We start from the raw sequence: 24,228 nt of genomic DNA, 5'->3' as shown, positions 1-24,228 counted from the left end.
CAGAAGGAACAGACATTGGAGCATCCAGAATCTTCTGTCCAACACAGTTTCTCCTTGCATGTGTTCAAGGAAGGGGTCTAGTAGGGCCAGCCAGCATCCACCTACTTCAATTCACTCACTCCCACTAGTAGTCCTTCAACCCCTGGGTGCTTGTGCAGCAGAGGTACCAAGTCACTTCTCTGATCACAAGACAGCAATCAGCATTTTACACCATCAGTCCTGTATGCAGGTCACCAGAAATACCAGCCATGCTTTTCAGCTGCTTTAGAGAAGCACTGAGATGGAAAAGAGGAAACCATATCATAATAAACCACATTTAGCATAGTAACACCTTTAGTTAATTTTAAAGGTGATAAAAAATGACTTGAGAGTTGGAGACAAGTGGGACATAATGATTGTTTTGTGTCAGTGTGGGGATGTGGTTTGCTTTAAGCAGGGAAGAAGTTGCAAAACAAGTAAAAGGAGCATGTCTGCCATAAAAAGGATGCAAAGAGGGGAAAGAAGTTCCCCTGCAAGGAGTGAATGTAGTTAATACAGAAACCTCTCTGAGAACAAGAGAGAAAATATGTGTTAACAGGGGAAGGAAGTTGATAAATCCTCTTACAGGCAAGAAAAGCAAAATCTTCGAAGGGGAGGGAAGCCAAAGAAAATTTCACATTTACAACACATTCTGTCTTCTCAAAACACCCCTCTTACTTCACTTCCCTTTTCTTGGGAGATTTTGCCCTGATAGGAGGAAGAAATTAAAGAAGCAATTTTGAGAAAGCTAAATTGAAGGAGTTGCTTACTAAACTTAGGAGGTATAGAAGGTAGTGGGAAAACAAAGGAGGGGAAAGAAGTTGTGACTATATAGTGACTGAAAGGTTGGGGTTTAGAAAAAGGGGACACCTGAGACAATTAATTTTGTCACATTGCTAACAGGTTAGATGTGAGCAAGTAGCTGATAACTATGTGAGCTGTTGCAACTCTGTCACCATGGTCACCTATTTTCACCTTCAACTTCATAACCAAGTTCAGTAATGCATTCTTTCTTTGTGAATAATGCCCTTGTTCTAAGGATAGACTAAAACTGGAGTGCAGGTGTTGAAAAGTCAAGGTCTCAAAAACAGGGAAATTGACTGTGCTATTAGAAAAGTTTAGACTTGTTCCTGCAACTCAGCACAAAAAAAAAAATCTGGCACCTATATTATAGAAGTGATTTCTGCATCTGAACTTGGATTTCTTTCTTTTCATCTAAGATGCGAAGACCTAGAAAATGTGCAGTGCCATCAGTAACAGATAATGTGAAAGCAACATCTTTTTTGTGGGCGCATTAGCAGCAGGAGCACCAGTAGAGTTTTAACAGGGTTAGAGATCACACAAGCTGCTTTGGTATTTCCTCAATGTAGAGTCTTCCTGGCTGTTACTACCTTGTGCTGGCTATTCGATGGTATAGAGAGTGCAAAGTGAACATTAAGACTCATGCTGGTTTCTCCTAGGAGTCAGACATCATTAGCTTTTGTCCATGTATTTTTAATCCAGTTTAAGATGCATGATTTCCCAAAGCTATTTATAACTGAATGTTCTGGCTAAATGCTTTAAATCCCTGTTGTTGCATATCACACAATGTGTCTTATTAATCCTCCTGTACAGAGTAGGAGCAAACAGGCATGCAAGAACGTAGGGTAGAAAGAAGAAAGAACGTAGGGTAAGGCCTGCCAAGAAAGTAGTTGTGTAAGCTATACTTTACAGTTTTAAACTCAATTCTTAGTAAAACAAGTTGGAAGAAATCCAGCTTTTCTTTAGGAATCTCAAAGTCCACAGTTGTCTGTGCTGTCTCATGTGTGCCTAAAATTCTGCTGCGGAAGCATGACAAGCACTGCTGTCTCAGTCTCTGCCTTGTGCCTCTAACTACGAGGCTGAGATGGACACATTCAGTATTTTATAGGCTGCCAAGTCTCTCAAAGAGGTTATTCTTTATAGTCTCTGGGTCTGACTAAGACATGTGAGCAACAAAAAAGTGTAACTGACACAGGTATACCAATCCTAAGTGCATGGCCTGGGGAAGTCCTTAGGGAAGGATTTGCAAATCCCTTAGCTAACAGCTGACTTGCTACAGGGGATTTTTTGTTTGGAGAGGCCTCTTTGAGACCAGGTTTGTGGCCTTCCTCAATGTCAAGGGTGATGGGAGGTGTTGAAACCCTCATTTTGGGAGTGTGCTCCAGCTGGGGATGATGGTTCCTGGAGATCTTTGGCTGCAGGTGGGTTTCTGTGAGTCAGAGAAGATGGGAGTACGTATATGTGTTTCTGTCTGCTCTTTTGATTCCCATCCCTACTGCAGGGGGCTGCGCCTGCAGCTGGCACATAATAACCAGTGGTTAAAATCCCTAAGCAGCTTTAGAGCCCAGAGTAGATACTAAGTCTGTGCACCTGTGCTTGCTTTCTGCCAGACAAGCACTTGAGCCTAATTATTGAATATTTTGTCTATAAAATAATTTGGTCCTTTAAGAGTAATACAGAATAACACTTTCAAATCAAATGGTACATAAAGGAAACATAAAATATTCTAATACATTTGCAGTGTTTTGAATAGTGACATTTGTTTTGATTCTAAGGCATATTGAATTTTAATTAATTTTCAAGTTTCTCTGTTTGACCAAAGAGATGTAAAGATAGCATATACTTTGCTGAATTATTAAAACAGCAAAAAGTTATGAAATAATAGGTAGTTATAAGAATCTTAAGGCAACATCATGTTATTTCAAGAATGTTGTATATGTAAGAATTCAGATAACATACATAATTCTGACAATAATTTCATTCCTTCTCTTTTTCCCAAAAATTATTAGACCTTATATCACAATTATTTTCTGCATTGAAAGAGCTGCTAGACAGATAAGGTATTATGTCATGGTTTGGACTGAAAAATTTACATTTTAGTTGGGAAAAAGAAGATAAATTATACAGGTAACTAGACAGACTGCCTTTTCAAGGACAGATTAGCACCACATTTCAGAGGATGTGAATGAGATTCCTTTGAACATAGAGGTTTTACTTTGGTTTTCTTCGTATTTTGCATTAAACTGCAATTAAGTGTATCAAAGTGGTGCATTAAGTTTTAGGTTTCATTTTTCCAGGTTCTGTACTGCATTAGTATATAACTGTGAACTTCATATAAAGTATCAGCACGTTCTCCTCACAGTTTAGTGAGACAAAACAATCCTTTTTCAGCCTGAGAACCAAGAACACCATTGCAGCTTCAGGCCCAAAAGTTATAACAACAGTGAATTGAGGTGAGCAATCTGGGTGGATGGGACTTCATAACCTGAAGCTGTAATTGGAAAATTAACTCCAATATGTAAATGAACCAAAAATTATAAAAGTGTAAAAACTTGTGACCCATCCTGGGTGTAGCCTTGGCCAAGCTCTTGTACTGCCCAAGGTGTACTATTTGAGGGCCTTTTAATAAATACCTACTTTATTCCTTTAGCACTGTCTAGCCTCTGCTCTAGGTGGTGTCTCAAGGCACCAAAAGCAGTGAAGTTTAAGTAACTTGCTTTAAAGTTTTGCAGTCAGCTAATGGAGCTTATAAGGAGTTTAATTTTGTAGGAAGGTGCCCCCAGTGGATTCTATACCTCCCTCTATGAAAATGGCTTCAAAAGAGGTAGAATTACTTAAGTCTTCTCAGAGCTTTGGTGATTTCAAGTCATCTCATGACTCTTGAGAATGCTTTAAGGGATGGCCTTGAACCAGTGCTGCAGCCAGGACTTGAAGAGCGGAAAATTCTATTCTATAAAGAGCAGGATAAAACTTGGTCACTCTGTGGAAAGACATCTGCTTTGCAGTCACAGAGCTGTAACTTTTTCAACCCTGTCTCTCTAATTACCTAACTGGGAGAGGAAGAAGTGCATTAGCACTGGTGTGCTGAAACCAGCTAATAGCAAAATGGTGGGATAAGTTAAAGAAGATCATAGAAGTATTGTTGCTGGTCTAAATTGTAATAAGCAGACAAAACAGTTTCAGCTAATAAATAAATTCAAGTACATCACAATATGCCTGCTTCATTATCAGAAACAAGAACTGCACATCTAAATTAGTTTAATTACAAAGACTTTCCCTTAAATTTTGCAATAATCTGAGTTTTATGAATATACTATGAAAGTAATACTAGTGGTCTTCAAGGTTAAGCAATATTCTTGTATTTATGCAAAGCAGAATTTTTTTATGTGGATGTTTTCATATTAAAAGCTGCAATTTATATTTATAAATTACTAGATCACAGGACTGCTTTCTGTATGAACATTTGGTACTGATAATACTACTGAATTTAAGTTATGGGTAATTTTAAATTATTATGAACATCTGGCATTACTTTGATACCTATTACTAGCTAATCTGATACATCATTAGTAGATAAGCATATGAAAAATAATCTCACAAAAATACAGCTGTAAAATTAGTATATCTTGTACATATTAAAGTTTGTTCATCTAAAGATGGCGTTCAGATCACTTTGAGAGTGAATCTGACAGAGTGAAATAGCATTTGACAAGCGCAAGCTCACAGCTCAGTTATCAGTAGCCCTCTCCGTATGCCTTATGCACATTCCTGTTTCCATAGCAACAAAACTAATATAGCATTTCCCTTTTTTAAAAGGGCTTTTTTAGTTTTTGAATAATAACATAGACTTGTTTGATATTACAACAACATGAATATTCATGTTTTGCCACAAATGACCTAATTAAGGTCAGTTTCTGTCAGAAATAGTAATGAATCTTTGTTTGGATTACCATTTCTATACTCAGTAATAACTTTCCATTATTATTAATGAATTTTTATTTATAGGTTCTTCTTTCATCTGATGACCTTGATCTTCCAAAGAGATCCACCAGGGTGGATCTTTTCAAAGGGATGAAAACTATATTGTTTATTTGGATGACAGGCCTTATATAGTGTTTTCTAAAATGTCATATGAAAGCTTGAGCCTTGTCTGTTTTGGCATTCTTTCTGTTTTCTAGAAAATAGGGAATGTACCATGACATTGCATAGTAGTGTAACTGACCAGTCCATTACATAGTATTTATGCATTGTAATCATTCCTAGAGAATGGTAGAAGAATTATACAGGCATTTCTGATGTTGGCCTCCGAGAGTTCAGTTCTGGTGTTCAGTTTACCAAAATGAAAAAAAAAAAAAGAAAGAGAAACAACATTAGATTAGACAGTATCGCTTTGAATCCACTCTGTAGTCATGTGTCATCAGCCAGCCATCACTAACCTTGTACTTCCATGTGTAGGTTGATAGCTTCTTTAGCATCCCATTATTTTCAGTTTCTCCACATCAACTGCATCTTTTTCACCAAGTATCAGTGTAGTTTATTCCATGTAAAAATCTGTCAGTTAAAAGTATTAAATTTTCAATCACACTTTTCTTTTAAGCATTCTGTGCTGTGTTCTGTTCAGTGTCAGTGTCTTTAGTTCTGATTTTTCAATTTTGTCCCTCTCCTTTTCCTTGACTTGTTAGTCTGATCCAACCTCTTCTACCTCATCTGATGATTATCAATATGTTATGGAAGCTAAACTACAAGAAATGATCTCCATACGTAGGAAGGTAGTCCTACTGGACTTTACTTTCTATTGCTGAATAGAATTCATCTGATTTGTTTTCATTTTTAAATTTTTTTTAATTGATAATCAACCATCGTGCAGTTCAGTGCTTCAGGAGCTTACAATTTTACGATGGCAGGTTTGTGTTCAAACCATGCACAGTCTGCATGTTACATTTGGCTGATTTCATTGCTCATAAATAACTCCAATGTTTTGCTGATGCTTGGATGTAACAGGCCTTTGTAGCTGACACATTTCAAGCAATGCTGTTCAGCTGCCTGTTTAAAAAAAGTTTATTTTCGGAAAACTAAGTTTGCAGTTAGTAGTAGCTTGCTTTATGTTTTGTTTAAACTTTACTGAGATAAAAACTTCCAAAGACACCCAAATTACTGAAAGAGTCTTTCTATTTTTTTACAGGCAGAAGAAAGGCATGGAAACATTGAGGAACGTATGAGACACTTAGAAGCTCAACTTGAAGAGAAGAATCAAGAACTTCAAAGAGTATGTGTATTACAAACAGCTTCTGTGCACTTTTCATATGCCAGTATAGTGCTACATTATGTACTCTAGCGCCCAAAACTACCTACTTGTAAATGTTCTGTTTGTAGCAGTGCTGGCACCATCTTAAAACATTAATTTACATCCAGTTGCAGAGTTGAAAACATTCTGCTGTTATAAAAATGGATGTGCATTAATCAGTAACTGTAATTACATATCCTGTGAAATTCTTTTAGATGGTTACAGTTACCTTTTTTTTTTTCCCAATGATATATATCTGTATTGGTTAATTTTGTACCCTACCAATCTGTCTTGTCTATTCTACATTAAAGGCAAGGCAAAGAGAAAAAATGAATGAGGAACACAACAAAAGATTATCAGATACTGTAGACAGACTTTTGACGGAATCCAATGAGCGTCTGCAACTGCACTTAAAAGAGAGGATGGCAGCACTTGAAGAAAAGGTACAGTACACACCAGTAGCTTAAAGTTTAGCTTAATAAAGATTTTCTATATGTTCTACTTTTATCAGGATGGAGGCATCATGCTGATTTTGTATTACCAAATATTACCACAAATGTGGTCCAACTTACATATTTGAATCTTAATTGAAGAGTGGTCTCGAGTGTCTTCCCAGAAGAGCTGCAAATATGCTGTATATTTTAAGTGACGTGTTTATCAGCCAAGAGCCTGATGAAGAGCTTGGAAAGGACCATTGCGTGACAGACTGCATGAGGCAATGAGAGAAAGTGGATGAGAACAGAGGAATGACCATTTTAGATGTGCTATCATTTCAATGTTTTAATCTGCAAATTTCACCTCACTTCCTCTGGGAAGAGTAAAATGCTGTCACCACAGGAGAAGGAGCATCTTGCCTTGGAGAGGGAATTTTATTTACAGATTTTCCATTATGTGAGACAGTGTGGTCCTGCAAAATTCAAAGCTACTGACCTTTGTATTTGCCCTCTTTAATCCCTCCCTCTTCTACTTATTCATCTTCTGTATGGACTGAGAGGAATCTTTTGGTGTTTTTCAGAAGGGTATTTCAGAACTTCTCAGATGATGTACTTCTGGTTTCTGTCATTGAACTAAGATATGGCATGGAGCAAGAAATAGGCTTGCCAAAAGAAGTTGTTGGGAGAATTGGTTGTGTAAGGATGAGGCATTTCCTCAGTTGAACAAGATGCAAAGTTTTTGCTGATCTAGAAGACACACGTTCCTACATACGTTTGGATTCTTGCAGCATTTAAAATTCAGCATATAATGCAAGTGAAGCATTAAAGAATTTTAATTTGGAAGTCCAACATATATGAACTTTGTAAACTTGTACATGTACCTAGTGATATCTAATACATGAGCATATCTCTGATTTCTTTCTTGTTTCTTTTTTTCTTGTATTTTTGTTTCTAGAATGTTTTGATTCAAGAATCTGAAAGTTTCAGGAAAAATCTGGAAGAGTCCTTACATGATAAGGTACTGTAAATTACTTTGATTTTATCTGGCTTTATCAAAATATGTAGAATTATTATTTGGAAATATGTATATGGAATATTAATTGTCCAGCTATTGTGAAAAATCTTCCTGACATAAATGAGGATGCCTTTAATCACCTAGATGCAGTAAATAGCCTTAGAAGGTCTCTGACAGTTGTTCTGATCTAAGTTCATGGTTGATATCGTAGCCTCAGGAAGTCAATACCAAAATTCATGTTGATTTTACTGGCTTTGGAATTTTCTTCTATCAGTTTTAATTCTGAAAATGTCTTATTTAACAGATATGCATGAATAACTGGTTGCACTTTCATAGTGAGGAATGTGATTTTTGGATTTTATGCAATTCTTCTTAACAAGTGCAGTGGCGTTATGTTATATATAGCTGAAAGTGACCTTTCTTCATTCCTTGCAAATTAACCCCTAATGCTGTTTAGTGAATCAGTCAAATTGATTATAAATATTTCTTCTAATCCCAGATACCAGGATTTCATTTTGAAATTATTACTGCCTTGAGTGCAGTAGGATGCACAAATGTATTTGCATTCAGATTCACAGAAGTGGTTTCGCAATGTATTAAATCCCTGTAGAAGCAATTGTACAGAATGTTTTAAATACAACTCCATTCTATACTAATATATATATATATATGTATATCTCATATGGCATCAAAAATCAAAACCTATGAGAAAAATAACAGAAGAGGTATCTGTTAAAAAAATTTTTACTTTCATCCACGTTTAGGTAACCTGCAGAGAAAGGCAACAAGATTAAAGTACCTAAAAGGACAACCCATTTCAGTGCCTCAGTACCCTCACCATAAAGAATTTCTTCCTGATATCTAAAACCTGCCCTCTTTCATTTTAAAGCCTGTGTCCTGTCACTACAAGTTATGACCCCAGAGCTTCTAAGTGTCCCCCTTTGATGGGATTATTTGTTCCACTTTGATGAAGAAACTGATGAAGCAATTTCAGATAGATGGACATAACACCAGATACAAATAATCTCTACGTAATTGGCAAGTGAAGTGTTACCAATAGAGTATCAGTCATCTCAGTAATTCTGTTCTATCAAGAAATATTTAAAAAATACTCTAACACTATTTCAGTAATTATATACCAATAATTCAGTAATAATACTCACTGAAACTGATATTATTTATAGATAGTATTATTTATAGATATTACTATTAGATATTATTTATAGATATATAATAGATATATATAGATATAGGTATCTATAGATGCCTATATATGTCTATATCTATATATATACATACAGATATATATATAAATCTATAAATAGATTTATAGATATCTAATATAGACTATCCTTTTCCTTCCTAGCCTTTTGTAGTACTGAACATTTTAAACTCTTGGAAGACCATTGTTATATCCCCATCCCATGCTTGTTCTTAATTAGTCTTAAAATTCTTTCATTTCACTTTTTACATAGATAACAATTATTTGTAGAATTTGGGAACAGTGCTGTTTTGTCTAGTAGCTGTAAATAGTGGGTGTTTTTGTTCCAAAAATCCAATTTTGTGGCAAATTGTCATTTTTTGCCAGCAGCACCTCATACTAGAGTCACATCAACTCAACAAGCTGCAGTTCGAGTCATCTAGATGCAACTGTTAATCTTGGTCTCTGTAGGGCAAGTGGTGAGTCACACAATGAACTGTGCCTGGCTTTATGGTAGGAAAAAAAAGTGTCGAGTACTTCTCCTTCCAACACGTCCAGGCAGTAGTAAAACAGCAGAGCTCTATAGCACCTCCTTCTGATGTGCACATCTCATTAGTAGTAGTGAGACTTAAGTGAGCTTCCTTTTCTTATTATAGTCAGTGTTACATTCAGTATATCTTTGCTTGCTTGTTTAACTGTACAGGAACAATATCTCATAAAATAAATGTATTTTGTATCACAAGTAAGTATGTCTTACTCTTCTTATTTCCAGGAAAGACTTGCCGAAGAAATTGAGAAACTGAGGTCTGAACTGGATCAAATGAAACTGAGGGCTGGTTCTTTAATTGAACCCACCTTGTCAAGGTAATATTTTGTGACAAAGTTTTCTAACTTTAAGTTGAAATAGACATAAATGTAAATGGCAAGCATTTACAGCAGGGATGTATTCAAGCCACACATAAATGTACATTGAAAATGTAAAATCTCTGCAGTTATTATTACTGTTGCTTTTCACTTTTTTCATAAGTAAACAGGGCCTTATATCAGTGAGTATACACTGAAATACTATGGTGATAAATGAAATTCTTTTAAATTATGAAATGTTTTTAAAAGTATATCCAAATACATAACTTTTTTTCCCAGACCTTAAATACAAATTAGAAACAATCCTCTTTAATGCTGAAACTGATCAGCATATTTGTGATCATATTTATTCTATAAATAATATCTTTTCTTTTTCTTTGTTAGCAAGAACTCAGTGTGTGTAGCAATGTACTACAGAACTTCAGCTGTATGTGAAAACATCATAATTGGACATTAAATGTTGTGCCTCTTTTTCATGGAAAATCAATATGGGAAGAATAGTGAGACAAATGCCATAAAAATAACCACTAACAGCTGCAAAGAATTTATCATTCTAGAAATTCCTTCTTGCTTAAAAGTGTCTCTTGAGATTAAATTTTTGCTTTATTGATAATTGTGTGCCACGTTGTTTTTATAACAAGTGACATGTTAGTTTTTAAAACCTAGCAGCACACCTACCAGACAAAGCTCATGGACCAAGACTGAATTGGGAACACTGTATTCATCTAAAGTTACTCTTGTTCAATGAGTTGGTTTTTTTCCATTAGCTATTGGCTGCCCATTGATATCCTCAGACATCTTGCTCAGTACCTGGACATGGTTTCTCCCTCAACCTTTTATTATTTCTTCAAATAATATTTTTCTATATGTAGAGACATGTAAGCTGATGAAATTCAGAATGTGATGCTTTTAACTTTTTGAATTTTTGTTCCCTTGGCAATGTGACTACTGGCACACAACACATTTTTCTTGAAAGTTCTTGCAGGGACACAGGCTACTGGCTGCTGTAACAGGAGCTTTGGTTTTTGGAGAGCAGCTTTTCTTGCTGGATAGATTAATATCATTAGCTTGTGCTCCATAAACAGGAGCTGATTAGCCCTTGTCAAAGGGCTGTGTGAACTTGATAAGCTATCTAAATATCTTGGGAATTCAGCAGGTTCTGCTAAACAGTATACTTTCCCTTATGTAACCTGACCTTATGACGCTCCCATCTCTCTCAGGCAAAGCAAGCTCTGAGCATTAAATACTTCCTATTCTCTGCCTGTATTAAATTCTGCATTGGCTGGAGTTTGTGCTTTCAGGAAAATAGTGAAAGCTGGTCAGCAGATGAATATCTACAGCTAGAAACTGGAACTTGGACTGTTTCTTTTTTCCTGCCAACTTGCTTCACAACTACCAAATATTATTGATTATGAGAACAAAGTTCTATTGAGACAATTACTGTACACAGAAGATAAATGTGTTTAGGCACTGCCCTATGCGGGTTTTTGTTGCATTTCATTTTTTTACTGTGATCATGCTATTTATATATTTTTATGTGGAGATTGCTAGTGTGTTGAGAAACACTTCTCTACTTCTGTGGTTGAATTCTCAAATGGTGCATGGACCCTTTGCTCTTTCACCTCGGTTCCACAGCCCATGGTTAGGATGCTTTTATTGTATCATGCAGTGAACTTTTGGTGCTGCTGTTTGATTAAGGACAAAGATCAGGGCCCACTGTTTGTAAACAAGAAAAGTACTGAAGACATCTTGTCTAAGCCTCAATGAAATATCCCAAGATTTACCAGGGCTACAGGAAAAATTGGGGGTTAAAGCACTGAAAATGTCATCAAATAAAGATTAGTAATTCCTAAACAATATTAAATATCACAGGTCAGTTCACTAATATTTTCATAATGTAGAGCATAGACTTACAGCAGGAAAGCTTTAATCGATATGCTCGCTCATGAACATAGAACATGATTAGAGTAACCTCAGGCATAATGAGGTTATAAATATACAGGAAAATACATTCAGCTGCCAATTCTAATTATCCTGAAATGTGCTTTTTCCTGTTAAAGTTTTGGATTACATGTTTTTCTGAGCATACTTTAATTTAAAAAAATCAGAGGTTTTATTATTTGGTGTCTCCCTAAATTTTCTTATACAATTATTTCAGTTTTTCACTTTTAAATTATGTTTTGTCATGTGATTTTCTCCTTTATTATGTGATACATGGAAGTTTGTTTGAAAAAATAAATCTGTGTTGCTAGACTGAAAGTCATTGGATTGTTGTTGTTATTCCTATTATTCTCTCAGTCCTCTTATGTAATTCTGTTTATAGACCTCATCTGGACACATCAACAGAGCTGAGGTACTCAGTGGGCTCACTGGTTGATAGCCAGTCTGACTATCGGTCAACTAAAGTGATAAGGCGGCCTAGAAGAGGCCGGATGGGAGTACGCAGAGATGAACCAAAGGTTAATCCCTAATTTCTTCTCATATATTCCCTGATAAGAGAATGTGTTTGAGGCTGTTGAGCTTGCAGTTTGTGGGGTTTTCTTCCAGAAAGAAAACAACAGCAGAAAAAATAACCCACCAAACAAGAAAACCCAACCCAGAGAGCAGGGTTTTTTCTATACCTGCTCAGAGAACTATTGTACAAAATGACAGCAGAAAACGTTGAAGTTTAGACATAAAAGTTCAAATATACTTGATTATTTGTCTTTTCAGAGTGTCTTTTTGTATACATTTTCCTTGGAGTAATTGGATACCTAAATTACAATTATGTGAAAAGACTTCATGCTATTTGGAGTAATACTGTGAGCGTTATGGAGCGCTTATAATTGAACAAGTATTTTGAAGTGTTAGTTGCTTTCCTTTCCCATTTTTTTTTAAGTTCGACTTTGCAGTTTTCTCTGACATAAGCCATACATGTCCTACTTGCTGCTCAGGTAAAATCCCTTGGCGATCACGAGTGGAATAGGACGCAGCAGATCGGTGTTCTGAGCAGTCATCCTTTCGAAAGCGACACCGAGATGTCAGACATCGATGATGATGATAGAGAAACGCTGTTCAGCTCCATGGACCTGCTGTCACCAAGTGGCCATTCCGATGCCCAGACTCTGGCCATGATGCTCCAGGAGCAGCTAGATGCAATCAACAAAGAAATCAGGTATGTAGCCTGAACCAGCTGTGATGCATTTATGGTTACAGCTTCAAGCTTCTTTTAGTGCTTGAGTTCAGGTACTATTCACGGCAATTAGGAAATAGCTTGTTCATTCAGAGGATTGATAATGTGTCTGCTTTCCAGAGGAGAGTATTGATTGTGTAATATCTTTACAGAGAGTCTTTCTTTCCTAATGATAGAATTTTTTTTTTTAAAAACATTCCAAGTGAAGAACTGTTGGCCACCTGAAGAAAAGTAAGTTAGAGATTTCACAAATCACTGTTCACAGTCTGCTTTTCAAGGTCTTTTCCACTTCTACATGACTCCACTTGTTCAGTAACAACCTCCTACCAGAAATATTTTATTTCTGTGCTCTTCATGCTTTCTTCTGGCAATTATCCCTATGTTAAATCCAATATAAGCCACATATTCTAAGTCATGGTTTTGATTTTCTCTGTAGATACAGAATATGATTTTTCATACTCCAAGTTGGATTATAGTGTTTGGATATAGGTAATGAATAGAATATATCTTAATAATATCAGTGCAAATTTAATGGAGTGGTAGAGAATCAAATGACATGTTTTAACTAAGTAATTTTTATAAATTAAACCATATTTCAAGCCTAAAGTATTCTTACGTTTTTCAGTAAGGGCAACTTTAAAAACTTTGGTGTATGAAAAACATCTTCTCATTAGCAACTGTTTTCCTAAAAGGAGATGAAGGAAATTAAAGTAAATGTATTAGGGACCTTCTGGTAATACTGGAAACTGTGGTTAGAAATATAATCAAAACAAGACAGACTGATTTGGCAAAAGATAATCAGTCTCTGATCAAGGTAACTTTAAAGGAAGAACACGGTTGGAATGTATTGATTTTGAGTACTTTTTCTGTTTAGGGAAAAACCTTTCATTATAAATCTAAATCTTTGCATTTTTTGCTGTCCCAGAATGTGCTTGTTCAGATAGGATTACACTGTTTTCTCAAACCTTTTCCTACACCTGTCAAGATACAGAGTCAAAAAGATATTTTGGTGTTAGGAAGGTAAATCTCCTTGAAACAGTGTACATAAAAGAAAGAACCTTATCCATATTTTCTGTTATTACAAAGAAGTCAGCACAGTGGCCAGCTCAAGCATTTATATTTGTTTTTAAACAATACTAGTCTTTTGTCAATACTAAATACTAGTATAACAAGTAATACAGTAAAGGGCTTTCACAAGGAACAATACTTGCAGGTGATGTAGTGGGATATTATTTGTGCCACCCTGAATCAGATCACTCTTATACCTAATCCAGGGTCTTGACTCAGATGGTAGGTACAGTTTTACCTAACAAAAGAGAAGCAAGTATGCACTTTCTTTACAGCCATTTTTACTGGAAGTCTACTGAGGGTAGTTGATTTTCTCAACTGCTAATCTTGTACTGAAGGATAGGCTTTTATTATCATAGCAACTATTATTAAAGGACAAGGTATATAATTTTGTAATTTTTTTATATGGTTCAGGAAAATTGTTCTACAAGGATCGTTCTATAAGCTGTATTGCATTTCATGTATTCCTGGCTTGATTTTTTTTTTTTATTGGCAAACACTATAAGGATTTTTCAATTTTTTGAGATATCAAAAGAGATTAAAAATGTATTTTGCCTTAGATTTGTTTTATTATACAAGATGATTCAGGATTTAAATTACTAAAATGAAAAACATTGTTATAATTATCTTTCAAAATATTATTGGCCTTTAAGTTTCTTCCCTGCATTATTACAAAAAGACTTGTAGATGTTTTACACAAATTCTGAAATGGATGTTAGGGAAGAAGTTTTATGACACGACAGGAGTTTTTGGGCTTCTGTTTTCAATATATTATGGTTTTATTTATTGTACTTACTTCATTTCACTCAAAAAAGTCTGGTTCACAGTTTCAGCCTCCCCAGACTTCTTATTCTGTCATTTCACGTTGACCCCTCATAATTTTTCCTCCTCTTTGCAAATAAAAAAGACTACTCCCAGCACAGATTTATGGGCAAAGGACTTAAAAACATTTTATTTTAAAGACATTTTTCCATTCTAGGTGCAATCACAATTAAAAACAAAACTAAAGAACTCAGTGGAAACAGCCTGTTAAGCTGATAGATGTTTAAGAAGCTTATATTGCTTGCTAACAAGAAATTGATTTTAATGAAACTCACTTAAAAACACAGGGCTTTAGAAACAACTGTCATTTTTTCATCAAACTGTAGGGGTAAACCAAACAATTTGTTTTACATGTTCTCTTGTTTTATTAATATGGGTTATTTTAGCAATTCCCTTCTTAAAGGCCCAATTTCATTTGACTCTTAGCTTTGTGATTTAGCAAAAGGTAATCAGAAGAAGCTAGCGTAAGCTTGGAATTAGTTATCTGTGGTAAATCGGATTGTTAACCCCCCTGCCTGGTTCTCGTTCCTTTGCAAAGGAACCTATATTCCTGAAATGTCATACATCAAGCCTTGCTGTTGGACTCATTCTTCAAACAGGTTTTGAGGATGGAGGAATTGAGAAAAATAATTTGATAACTGGTGATTAGGAAAATAATGATGGAAAAGTGTCTCTTTTAGTTATCTGTGATATTCATCTTTGTTTGCTCTTAATATCAAATCTCATTTGAAATGAAATGGTTTCTAGTTTTGCTCTGGGTATATGAAGAGACAAATACAACAAGAGCATTCTTCTTTTACTTCATAAGGTTAATCCAAGAAGAGAAAGAGTCGACAGAATTGCGTGCTGAAGAGATAGAGAACAGAGTGGCCAGTGTGAGTCTGGAAGGCTTAAATCTAGCCAGAGTCCACCAAGGTACCTCCATTACTGGCTCAGTGACAGCATCATCACTTGCAAGCTCATCTCCTCCCAGTGGACACTCAACTCCCAAACTCACCCCTCGCAGTCCAGCCAGGGAGATGGACAGAATGGGGGTTATGACACTGGTAAGAAACCTTATTGACAGTATTTGATGTGATATTTCTTGTATTAAGTACTTAATCTTTTCACTGTATGACTGGCTCATCTCTATAATTAATTCTTCATTCATGTCTTCCTCATTCATACAGATAGCAAATTCTCTTGAATGTGGACATTTGGTGTATTTGGGTTTTGTTATAGTGGTTTTGACCATTGCATTGATTCATAGGATTACTGAGGGCCTTCAGCACACAGGCTGTGGGATTAATAAGAAAAACAGAACTGATCACTGGAATTACTTGCATGTAAAAAATGTTTACTAATGGAAAGTTCTTAAGTGATACAGTTATTACACAATAGTCCTTGGAACTACTGCTGAGTTTAAATTTCCAGGAAATGTCTAGAAGACATTTGGACACTCTACCACTTTGTATATGGAATCATTTGGGTATACTTTTATATTTGGTATACTCTTTTATCCTTGCAGCGCTTTTATGCATTCTTCATGACCATATATCATGCACAATGAAATGAGTTCTTTGGTTTCCAGTAATTCATTTAACTGATGTATTTCAATATTACAGGTGGCTCATACATAGATATCAAGTCACCATGAAATTACTGTGCAAATAATTTCTAACATTGCTGTATTTTTGAGGACACATTCAAAATTTTCTGGTTTGATTTGGAAAGGGATTTACAAGGAATTTAATTTTGATCCCAGATAAAAAGAAATAGTAAATCTGACAAATATTTGAAGATAGTATGTGTCAACATATTTAAGATGTACAACTCTGATATTGATTAGAGTACAGATGCAGGGTTCAGTGTGAGCTACAAACCAGTTTGGAGCCGGGATGAATTAATCCCTTTAAGTACCAGGAGAGAATAAAAGCAGACCACTGTGCTGATGAATAGAAGGGAATAGAATAGGATATGCATAAACACAATTTTAATTTGCATTTTCTCTGATAATCATGTCACCCACGTCCCCATGTGGTCCATTCTTGGGAAGTAATAGCACTGATTACCTGTGGAGCCTTTCCTAACAGAAAAGGTTGCTAAAAGCAGCTGGAAATGAAGTTTGGCTGTTCCTTCTTCTCAGCTGGCAGTATGGGCTTTTGTTGATGATAATCTAAACAAGTATTCCCTTTTCCTGGGAATATTCACCTCTGCTCCTCCCAGTTTAGGATGGTGTTTGCTGCCACCTTAGGACCTGAGGTTAGCAGGGAGGAGGTCCAGGCAGGCAATCTTAACCTATTCTTTGCTGCCCCCAGTTCCCACTGCTGAACAGCAGAAATTAAAATATTGATTGCACAGGTGGAGGAGGTGAGTGTGCAGGCTGCTGTCCTGCCACCTGCTTCACCAAAGCAGCACCTTCTCAAATGCACAGTGTGTTCCCTTTCCCCAGCTGTTCAAAGGAAGCAGTCTGGCTGTGGGTAAATTGCAATGGTTGCCCCACCTGCACTGCCTGGTTGCCTGGATTTGAAAACTGTACTTTTGGGTCAATAGGTTCATCTGATTCAAACACAAAATGACAGCATAGCCTCTGCAATTCAGGTTGCCATGATCTCACTGGCATCCATTTCTAACTGTGCTAAAACTGAGTTGGATTTGTCTGTCTGACTTGCAGTTGAACTCTTGATTTGCTATAAGCAGTAGAAGCATTCCCCCATAGTGTGCTCAGCAGCACAGCCCACAGTTTTGCTCACCTTCATCAACCATTTCAGGACACTTCTGCCCTGCACTGTTTCAGCAGGAGTTCAGTGTTCAATATCACTTCCTTGCTGTCTGGGAACAGACACAAATCTGTCAGACATCCTCTAAATGAAACTTTGAGTTGGGAAGAGATTTAAGTCTGATCTCTAGAGCTCAAATTACCAAAGGACCCTTTGTTGGTTAGCTGGAGAAACAGGACTGCATGAGTTTCCACAGCCTGAGTGCATGGAGTAAATAAATCCTTAAATTAACAATACATCTACCAAAAATAAAAATGTAAAGGGGGTTGAGCAAGACCCATTCTAGCAGTCTGCTGCTGCCAATTAATACTGAAAAAGATAGATAAATAGTTATTAATTTCCTGAAGATGCCAGTCATTTTTTTCAGGCATGGTATTTGGTGATGATATTTTGTGGTTTTACTTGGTGGGACACCAATAATTTTATATTTGTAATATAAAACTTCTAAAAAAAACCCAGTTAAGGATAACGTAAGTACTTATATGAAAAGTCAAAAATAGAAAGTCCTACTATAGACTTGAAATGTCCAATTCTTTGCTAAGTTTATGAAATTGAATGAGAGTGTAACTTTAGGAAAAATACCCAAACCTGCTTTCCCAGAATGACATATTTTTCAGTTATTACGTCAAGTCTGTAATTAGTATATAATATGGAGAGTGATTAATCTTTGCTTCCCACTTCATGGATGTGAAAACAACAAATATGAGGCTTTTTTATGCTTCAATAATATTTATTAATTGGGTTTGTTTTTGTTTTGTTGTTTCCACTTTTGTTACCAATCTAAGCCAAGCGACCTAAGGAAGCATCGGAGAAAGGTATGATACTAGGTTTTTTAAAGTTTGGGAGAGCCCATTTATCATACTCCTCTGCTATTTAGATAACTAAATCTTTGCTGGGGTCCATTTCTAGCAACTGCATCCCTTCCTCTCCATTTCATTCTATGCCTGAACATAATCAGTAATCCTATCTGAAATGGTTCCAGGGATCATAGCTAAGCCACAGAATCAAAGCCCACCAGTGATATCTTGGAGTAGCAGCCCAAACAGCACAAACTTAAAGGAATACTTACTTTTAAAGAAGTATGGACACAAAAGTATTACCTTCAAGTGTATTTTGGCCATTCTTCTTGCTGGAGGAACTATACAGAGAGATTCCTTGAAATCTCCTGGAGCAATATAAATTTGTTTACAGAACTGGCACTGATGATGAAATTCCATGATGTTATTTAAGATAAATCATTATAATGCTATGACAAAATTCATTACTGTCAAGCATTCTGGTAACACACTGTGTAGAGAGTGGTCATGTATTCACCCTTATATCCCTGAGAAACTTAGTTAACCTAATAATCCTGTTTAATGCAAGGAACCCACTTACACCTAAGATTGTCTTCATGTTTAGACCTTCACCAACCTCTATAGCATAAAGGAATGTACTTTTTCCACAAGCATAATCTCATTTCTTTTAAATATCTGTTTTAATCTGCCTTATGTAGAAAATTGTTTTTCCCAATAGCGTATTAAAAAAAAAAAAACCTTACAATTTGCTCGTAACATTGCACTTGAAATCTTACATGCTTCAGTCCACTTGACAATTTCATGCAGTGTATATTGAAACGTTCTTGAAAAGCTAATATGCTCTCATTGGATTGTCTCTCCCCCAGATTGCAGTAGTTGAAGAAGATGGGCGTGAAGATAAAGCCACAATCAAATGTGAAACTTCTCCTCCTCCAACACCCAGAGCCATCAGGATGACTCATACCCTTCCTTCTTCATACCACAATGATGCCAGAAGGTAAGATATTTGTAATGTGGATTGATACTTCACAGTTTACCACATATTATTGTTTTCAAATCATGTTGTTTAACTATTCCACAATTACCTGATTTCTTCCCTACTTAATGAGAGAAAAAATCCTACCCATTGTTTGTTGCAATGACCCTGAAAATGTTTATCAGTGCTAAAGTACTCTGCAGGGTCGGCTGAGCTCCAGGACAGCTTTGATGGATGGAGACGAGAGCTCTCTGAAGGCTGCTCTTAGGATATCAGGTTTATTAGGGATGGAGAAAGGTCTTGCTTGGAGCTGCCAGACGCAGCACGTGGCAAGGCCTGAGGGGATGAGGAGGGGAGAGACAAGAGGTAGAGAGGATGCTCCAGGAGAGGGTGGAAGTTCCAAGGGGTTGGGGGTTCCAAGAGAGGGGAGTTCCAAGAGAACATCTGGTTCCTCAGAGACCCCTTATCAGGGGGCTTCAAGGTGGGCTGGAACAAGACTTGGCCAATGGGGTCACAGACATCTGATGCTTCAGGGGAGGGTTACAGGTGTGGGATGAACCATACATTTTGGGGGTTGAGACAGAACAGTCCATTTGACTTTTGGACCTATCTGTAGGTAAGGGCATTGTCCAGACAGTAGGAGGGATTGTTTTCATCCTGGCTGTACTATTGTGAATCTTTTGCGCGGCAATCATATTTATTCATCCTTTCCAACATCATACGCTGGGTATTTCTGTTTTGAGGTACAGTTTTGATGACTACTGGAAGTAGTAATGCTACATATCCTAGAAATAAAATCAGAATGCTGACTACTGTATTTTTCATAAATTGTTCTTAACAAAGTAAAAATATTTATTTTCAGCCTTGCCTAACAGAAAAAGTGTGGTCTTCTGTTGCTCCGTATTTTGCCAAATAATTTAAAGGTGTGATTGTTTCACTTGTTGGGAGATCATTACTAAATTATAACCAATTAATTTATTTGCAGAGCTGCTTGGAAGAAAATAAAAATGTTGATATGTTATCTATTCTATTTCTTTATTATCATTTCGCAGTAGTTTGCCTGCTTCATTGGAGCCAGAAAGCATTGGTCTTGGCAGTGTCAGCAGCAGTCAGGACTCCCTGCACAAAGCTCCCAAGAAGAAAGGAATCAAGTCTTCAATAGGACGATTGTTCGGTAAAAAAGAGAAGGCTCGACTTGGACAGCTCAGTAAGGAATTAGTGGTAACAAGCTAAGGTCACCATTTCACTGCCATTTTTCCATTTTTTAATTCTGCTTTTTTTTCAGTTTCCAGTTGGTTCATGTTTCTGTTTTGTCTAGCACAACTTTCCTATTATATTTAATTGTTGTCAGCAGTTATATTTGTCATGAGTTTGCCATGACTGTAATGTAAATGAAAGGAGAGTTTGGGCACAAATTACTGGAGTCTTCTTTTTCACTGAATCTGGTGCTTCAATGGCTGTTGAATTAGGGTAGCAATGATAACACTATTCTTGAATAACCACATAAAGAAGAGGTGAGAAGTTAATTAGCAATAAATGGCTATAAGTGGTGTACCTATGTGATACAGAAAGTCCTTGCAACCAAGTGTAGCTGCTTTTCAGATTTCAGTGTGTCAGTAGATGCCCTCTAGTGCCTGTAGCTGAATGTCCTTTTACAATTATGCTGCTCACAAGCAGTGCTTTGCTTTATTCCTACTTCTGTCCTTTTCCCATGCCAAGACTATTTCATTCTACTTCATTCATGGCAAAAATTTTCCTCTGCTTATTTCTATGGGATGTGTCTATATGGACACATGCCAACACAAGTATCAAATTGTAATAAATGTGTCAATAAAATTGAAATACTGTCTCTTTCCTAGTCATGCACATGTCACATAATACAAATTTTGAGGCACTAAATTTTACTGCTATGGTGACCATGTCACACTTGTAAAAATAATTTTAAGACCTTGCAGTAAACATTAAGCAGCAAGCATAAACCTGAAATTTCAATGTGTCCTTATCAGAACTAACAAACCCATTGCTAAAATAGTACAGAATAAGAGTAAGTGCTCTTAAAAAAAAACCTACCTAATTTCTAAATGCAATCTGGATTCCCCCTTTTTTCACTATGAAAAGAATAAAACTGATTTATTCAATCTTTCAAATGAGAATCTATACATGAGTTTTTCAAATACACCTGTATGCCACCATCTGCATTGATGACTAATTTTATAACTAGTCTACAACTAAAGTTAGACTTTATTAATTCACATTTACATTCCATATAACCCTTTTATTGATACTGATGGTTTATGCATAATAATCTACGATTTCTCAGTAAGTCAGGAACATAGAGAACCAAGATGCAATACATGTGTTGGTCTTCCCTGCGAGTCTTTGGAATGTATACAAAAGTGAAATAACAGTTTCAAAGACTATCTCAGGAGCAATGAAATTTGGCAATAGATTGATTTCCTAATTCCTACTGTGATTAATAATACATACAAAGACTTTTAAAAAGTCCATTTGTAATTCCCCATACTAGGTTATGAAATTGCTAAAACATACTAGTGGTTTGCAATTATATGAACTTTTTGTGACATCCATTCTTTAATTGAAGAGCAAAATTTCAATATAATGCACATTTTAATTAAGGAAACTAGGTTTACTAGCATGTATAAAATGAACAGTAAGACTGTTACTTAATCAAAAGGCAGGAGTAAAATATTTTTCAGAAATTAAAAAGACATTAAGCAGATGAATTACAGGTAATTTTTCTCATCTTAATTTTTAACATCTCAAAAGAAAAGCATTTATTGAGTCGTCATTTCCATTCAATAGCAATATCATAGAATCGTTGAATATCCTGAGTTGCATGGGACAATGGAATCTAAAAATAGTACTTGACTCAATTTCACAACAGATGTGTTATCTATGCAGCTGCATAATTAGGTATTTAATTTTAAGGTATTACATCACAGAAGTTTACATAGCAATTCCTATTACTACAGCACTGCAAAATATTTGTATGGTTTTCATAACCTAAAATTATATTGCAAAATCAATAAAAAGAATGTAATTTATTTCCTTGCTTAAATTATACACTCTAATTTAATACAAACATATGCTTCTTACGTTTTTTAATACAGAAAATACCTTTTCCTCAGAAGTATGTATTTATATACTCTTATTTAAGAAACAATTTTGAAGCCTCCAGACTTGTATTACTAAGATCAAGAGAGCCATGCTATTCCACAAAATATTTCCTTGCTCTGTGTTCTTTGCAAAACCTTGCAAAAAAAAAAAAAAATTCTTTTCAACTCTTAAACTTGACAGAATGTTCTTTTATTATTTGGTAATTTTACCTTCTCTGCTAAACCATTAGCTTTATTGTTCCAAGCCAAGTTCATGCCTTAGGAGATCTTTCTTAGATATTTCTAGATTCTTCACGTTTTGTCTAAGTTTTTGGAGAAAGAAAAAGGAATGCTACATGGAGCACAAGTGCACTTTCTTTCCTTCTTTCCTTCTTTTTTTCCTTCCTTCTTTTCCAATCTTCTCTCTTGACAAGCACCACATTAAGACAATTTTGTATTCTTCTCATGTTACTTTTTAAATACTCTAGACCTTAAAACAAACAGTACATTCCAGGCATTTTTAGAATTGCCCAAACAAGCTGATGTGCATGGCAAATGGAAAGGTCAGCTTGTTAGGAAACATTTATTGTGGCTACATCCAATATGAGTTGTACCAGACGTTTTCAAAGGCCAGATATATTTGGAGAATGGAGAAATGCATTATGCCCAAACTATCTCCAACCTGTAATAAGTCCTCACTGCACTGCACTCATCCCATCTCTATCTGACATACTGAGAGCTGCTCTCTCAAGAAAGGTATGGAATGTTAATTGTTTGCTGAATGAAAAATGTAATCCAGAGGCAGCAAGAAGCATGAAATGAGATTCTGTAAGACTTTGACAGGCAGATGACATAAAAAGTATACATTCATATTCTCTACATTTGTGAGATGCATTTGCATCATTCTCTTTGTGAGACTTGCAGAAGTATTGTCCTCTTCTAAAAAAGTAAAAATCTGTCTAGACAAACAGCACCTGCTTTAAAAGAACAGCTTAAACCCAAGCTTTTCTAAATTTTTGTCACATACATGATGCAGTGTTAGCTTTTGTTCTTACTTGATTGAGGTGCATGTAAATCTAACTTGTAAAGGCTGTGACATTCTTTCACTACATAACATTTATGAATTATGTTGTTATTAAAATCAACATATCAGGACAGAAATATTTTAATTTACTTTGTGCTTTTTTTATTATGACAGTGTCCACTATATAATTGTTCACTATCCATTTGCTGTGAAATAAGAAATTGCTATGTTCAAACAGAGTCAAGCATCAACATTTTCCCACACTATTATCTTCTCTCTTGTGTCAGTTACACACCTTCCAAACTGGAGCACAGGAGGGAAGCAGCCTCCAAAGGAGTGCTGCAGTCTGTGCACATGCAAGTGGGAGTGAGAGGATTGTGTGAAGCCAGAGCCAGGAGACTGCACTGAGCTCCATCTGCAGGTCCCCTCTTCTTGAATCAGGGCAGTGATAAAAAAGTCAGATCATTTTCCATTTCTGCACTAGGGAAGTCACGTCAGTAGCCATGTGGATCATGCCCTTAGTTTATAAAATTCTTTTATTTTGTTCCGCATGTCCTTGCTGACTGCAAGCTTTCTTTGTCATTCTGTGTAGGTTATTCAAGTTCCCATGACTTTGACAGGATTTAGGTGCCTACAAGACACACCAGGGAGATGTAGGAGGCTTTTTACTTCTCCGGCAGATTCTTTCTGTCATCTCTGGGAGTTTTCAGGGATAATGACATCTAAGACCCTGTATGAAAGCAAAATGATTTTAGCACTACTGCATTAGGTGATCCTGCATTATGGCAATAGTAGAGAGACAGTTTAAGAGAATGCAATTTCATTTGTGCATTTCTCAACTAAGATTAAAAAATAGTGGGAGCATTGCTTACTTAGC

General features: G+C 36.0%; 1 protein-coding gene across 8 annotated transcripts in view; it reads left to right on the top strand.

Annotated features, from left to right (window-relative positions):
• PPFIA2 (PPFI scaffold protein A2) overlaps nt 1-24,228 on the top strand; it is a 285,778-nt gene that overhangs the window by 225,616 nt on the left and 35,934 nt on the right. For 7 of the 8 annotated variants that reach the window (XM_077783543.1, XM_021528054.3, XM_021528045.2 and 4 more), the window contains 10 exons: nt 6,002-6,085; nt 6,415-6,546; nt 7,493-7,555; nt 9,526-9,617; nt 11,941-12,076; nt 12,551-12,771; nt 15,488-15,725; nt 18,224-18,253; nt 19,102-19,232; nt 20,264-20,418. In XM_077783543.1, coding sequence (XP_077639669.1) covers nt 6,002-6,085; nt 6,415-6,546; nt 7,493-7,555; nt 9,526-9,617; nt 11,941-12,076; nt 12,551-12,771; nt 15,488-15,725; nt 18,224-18,253; nt 19,102-19,232; nt 20,264-20,418 — 1,282 coding nt within the window. Of the gene's footprint in view, nt 1-5,501; nt 5,589-6,001; nt 6,086-6,414; nt 6,547-7,492; nt 7,556-9,525; nt 9,618-11,940; nt 12,077-12,550; nt 12,772-15,487; nt 15,726-18,223; nt 18,254-19,101; nt 19,233-20,263; nt 20,419-24,228 lie in introns of all 8 variants that reach the window. The other variant, XM_031507775.2, reaches the window with a different exon arrangement.

Source organism: Lonchura striata, chromosome 5 (genome assembly GCF_046129695.1).
Source record: "Lonchura striata isolate bLonStr1 chromosome 5, bLonStr1.mat, whole genome shotgun sequence".
NCBI lineage: Eukaryota > Metazoa > Chordata > Aves > Passeriformes > Estrildidae > Lonchura > Lonchura striata.
The sequence above is the reverse complement of the archived record's forward strand: the minus strand, read 5'-3'. Positions and strand labels throughout refer to the sequence as shown.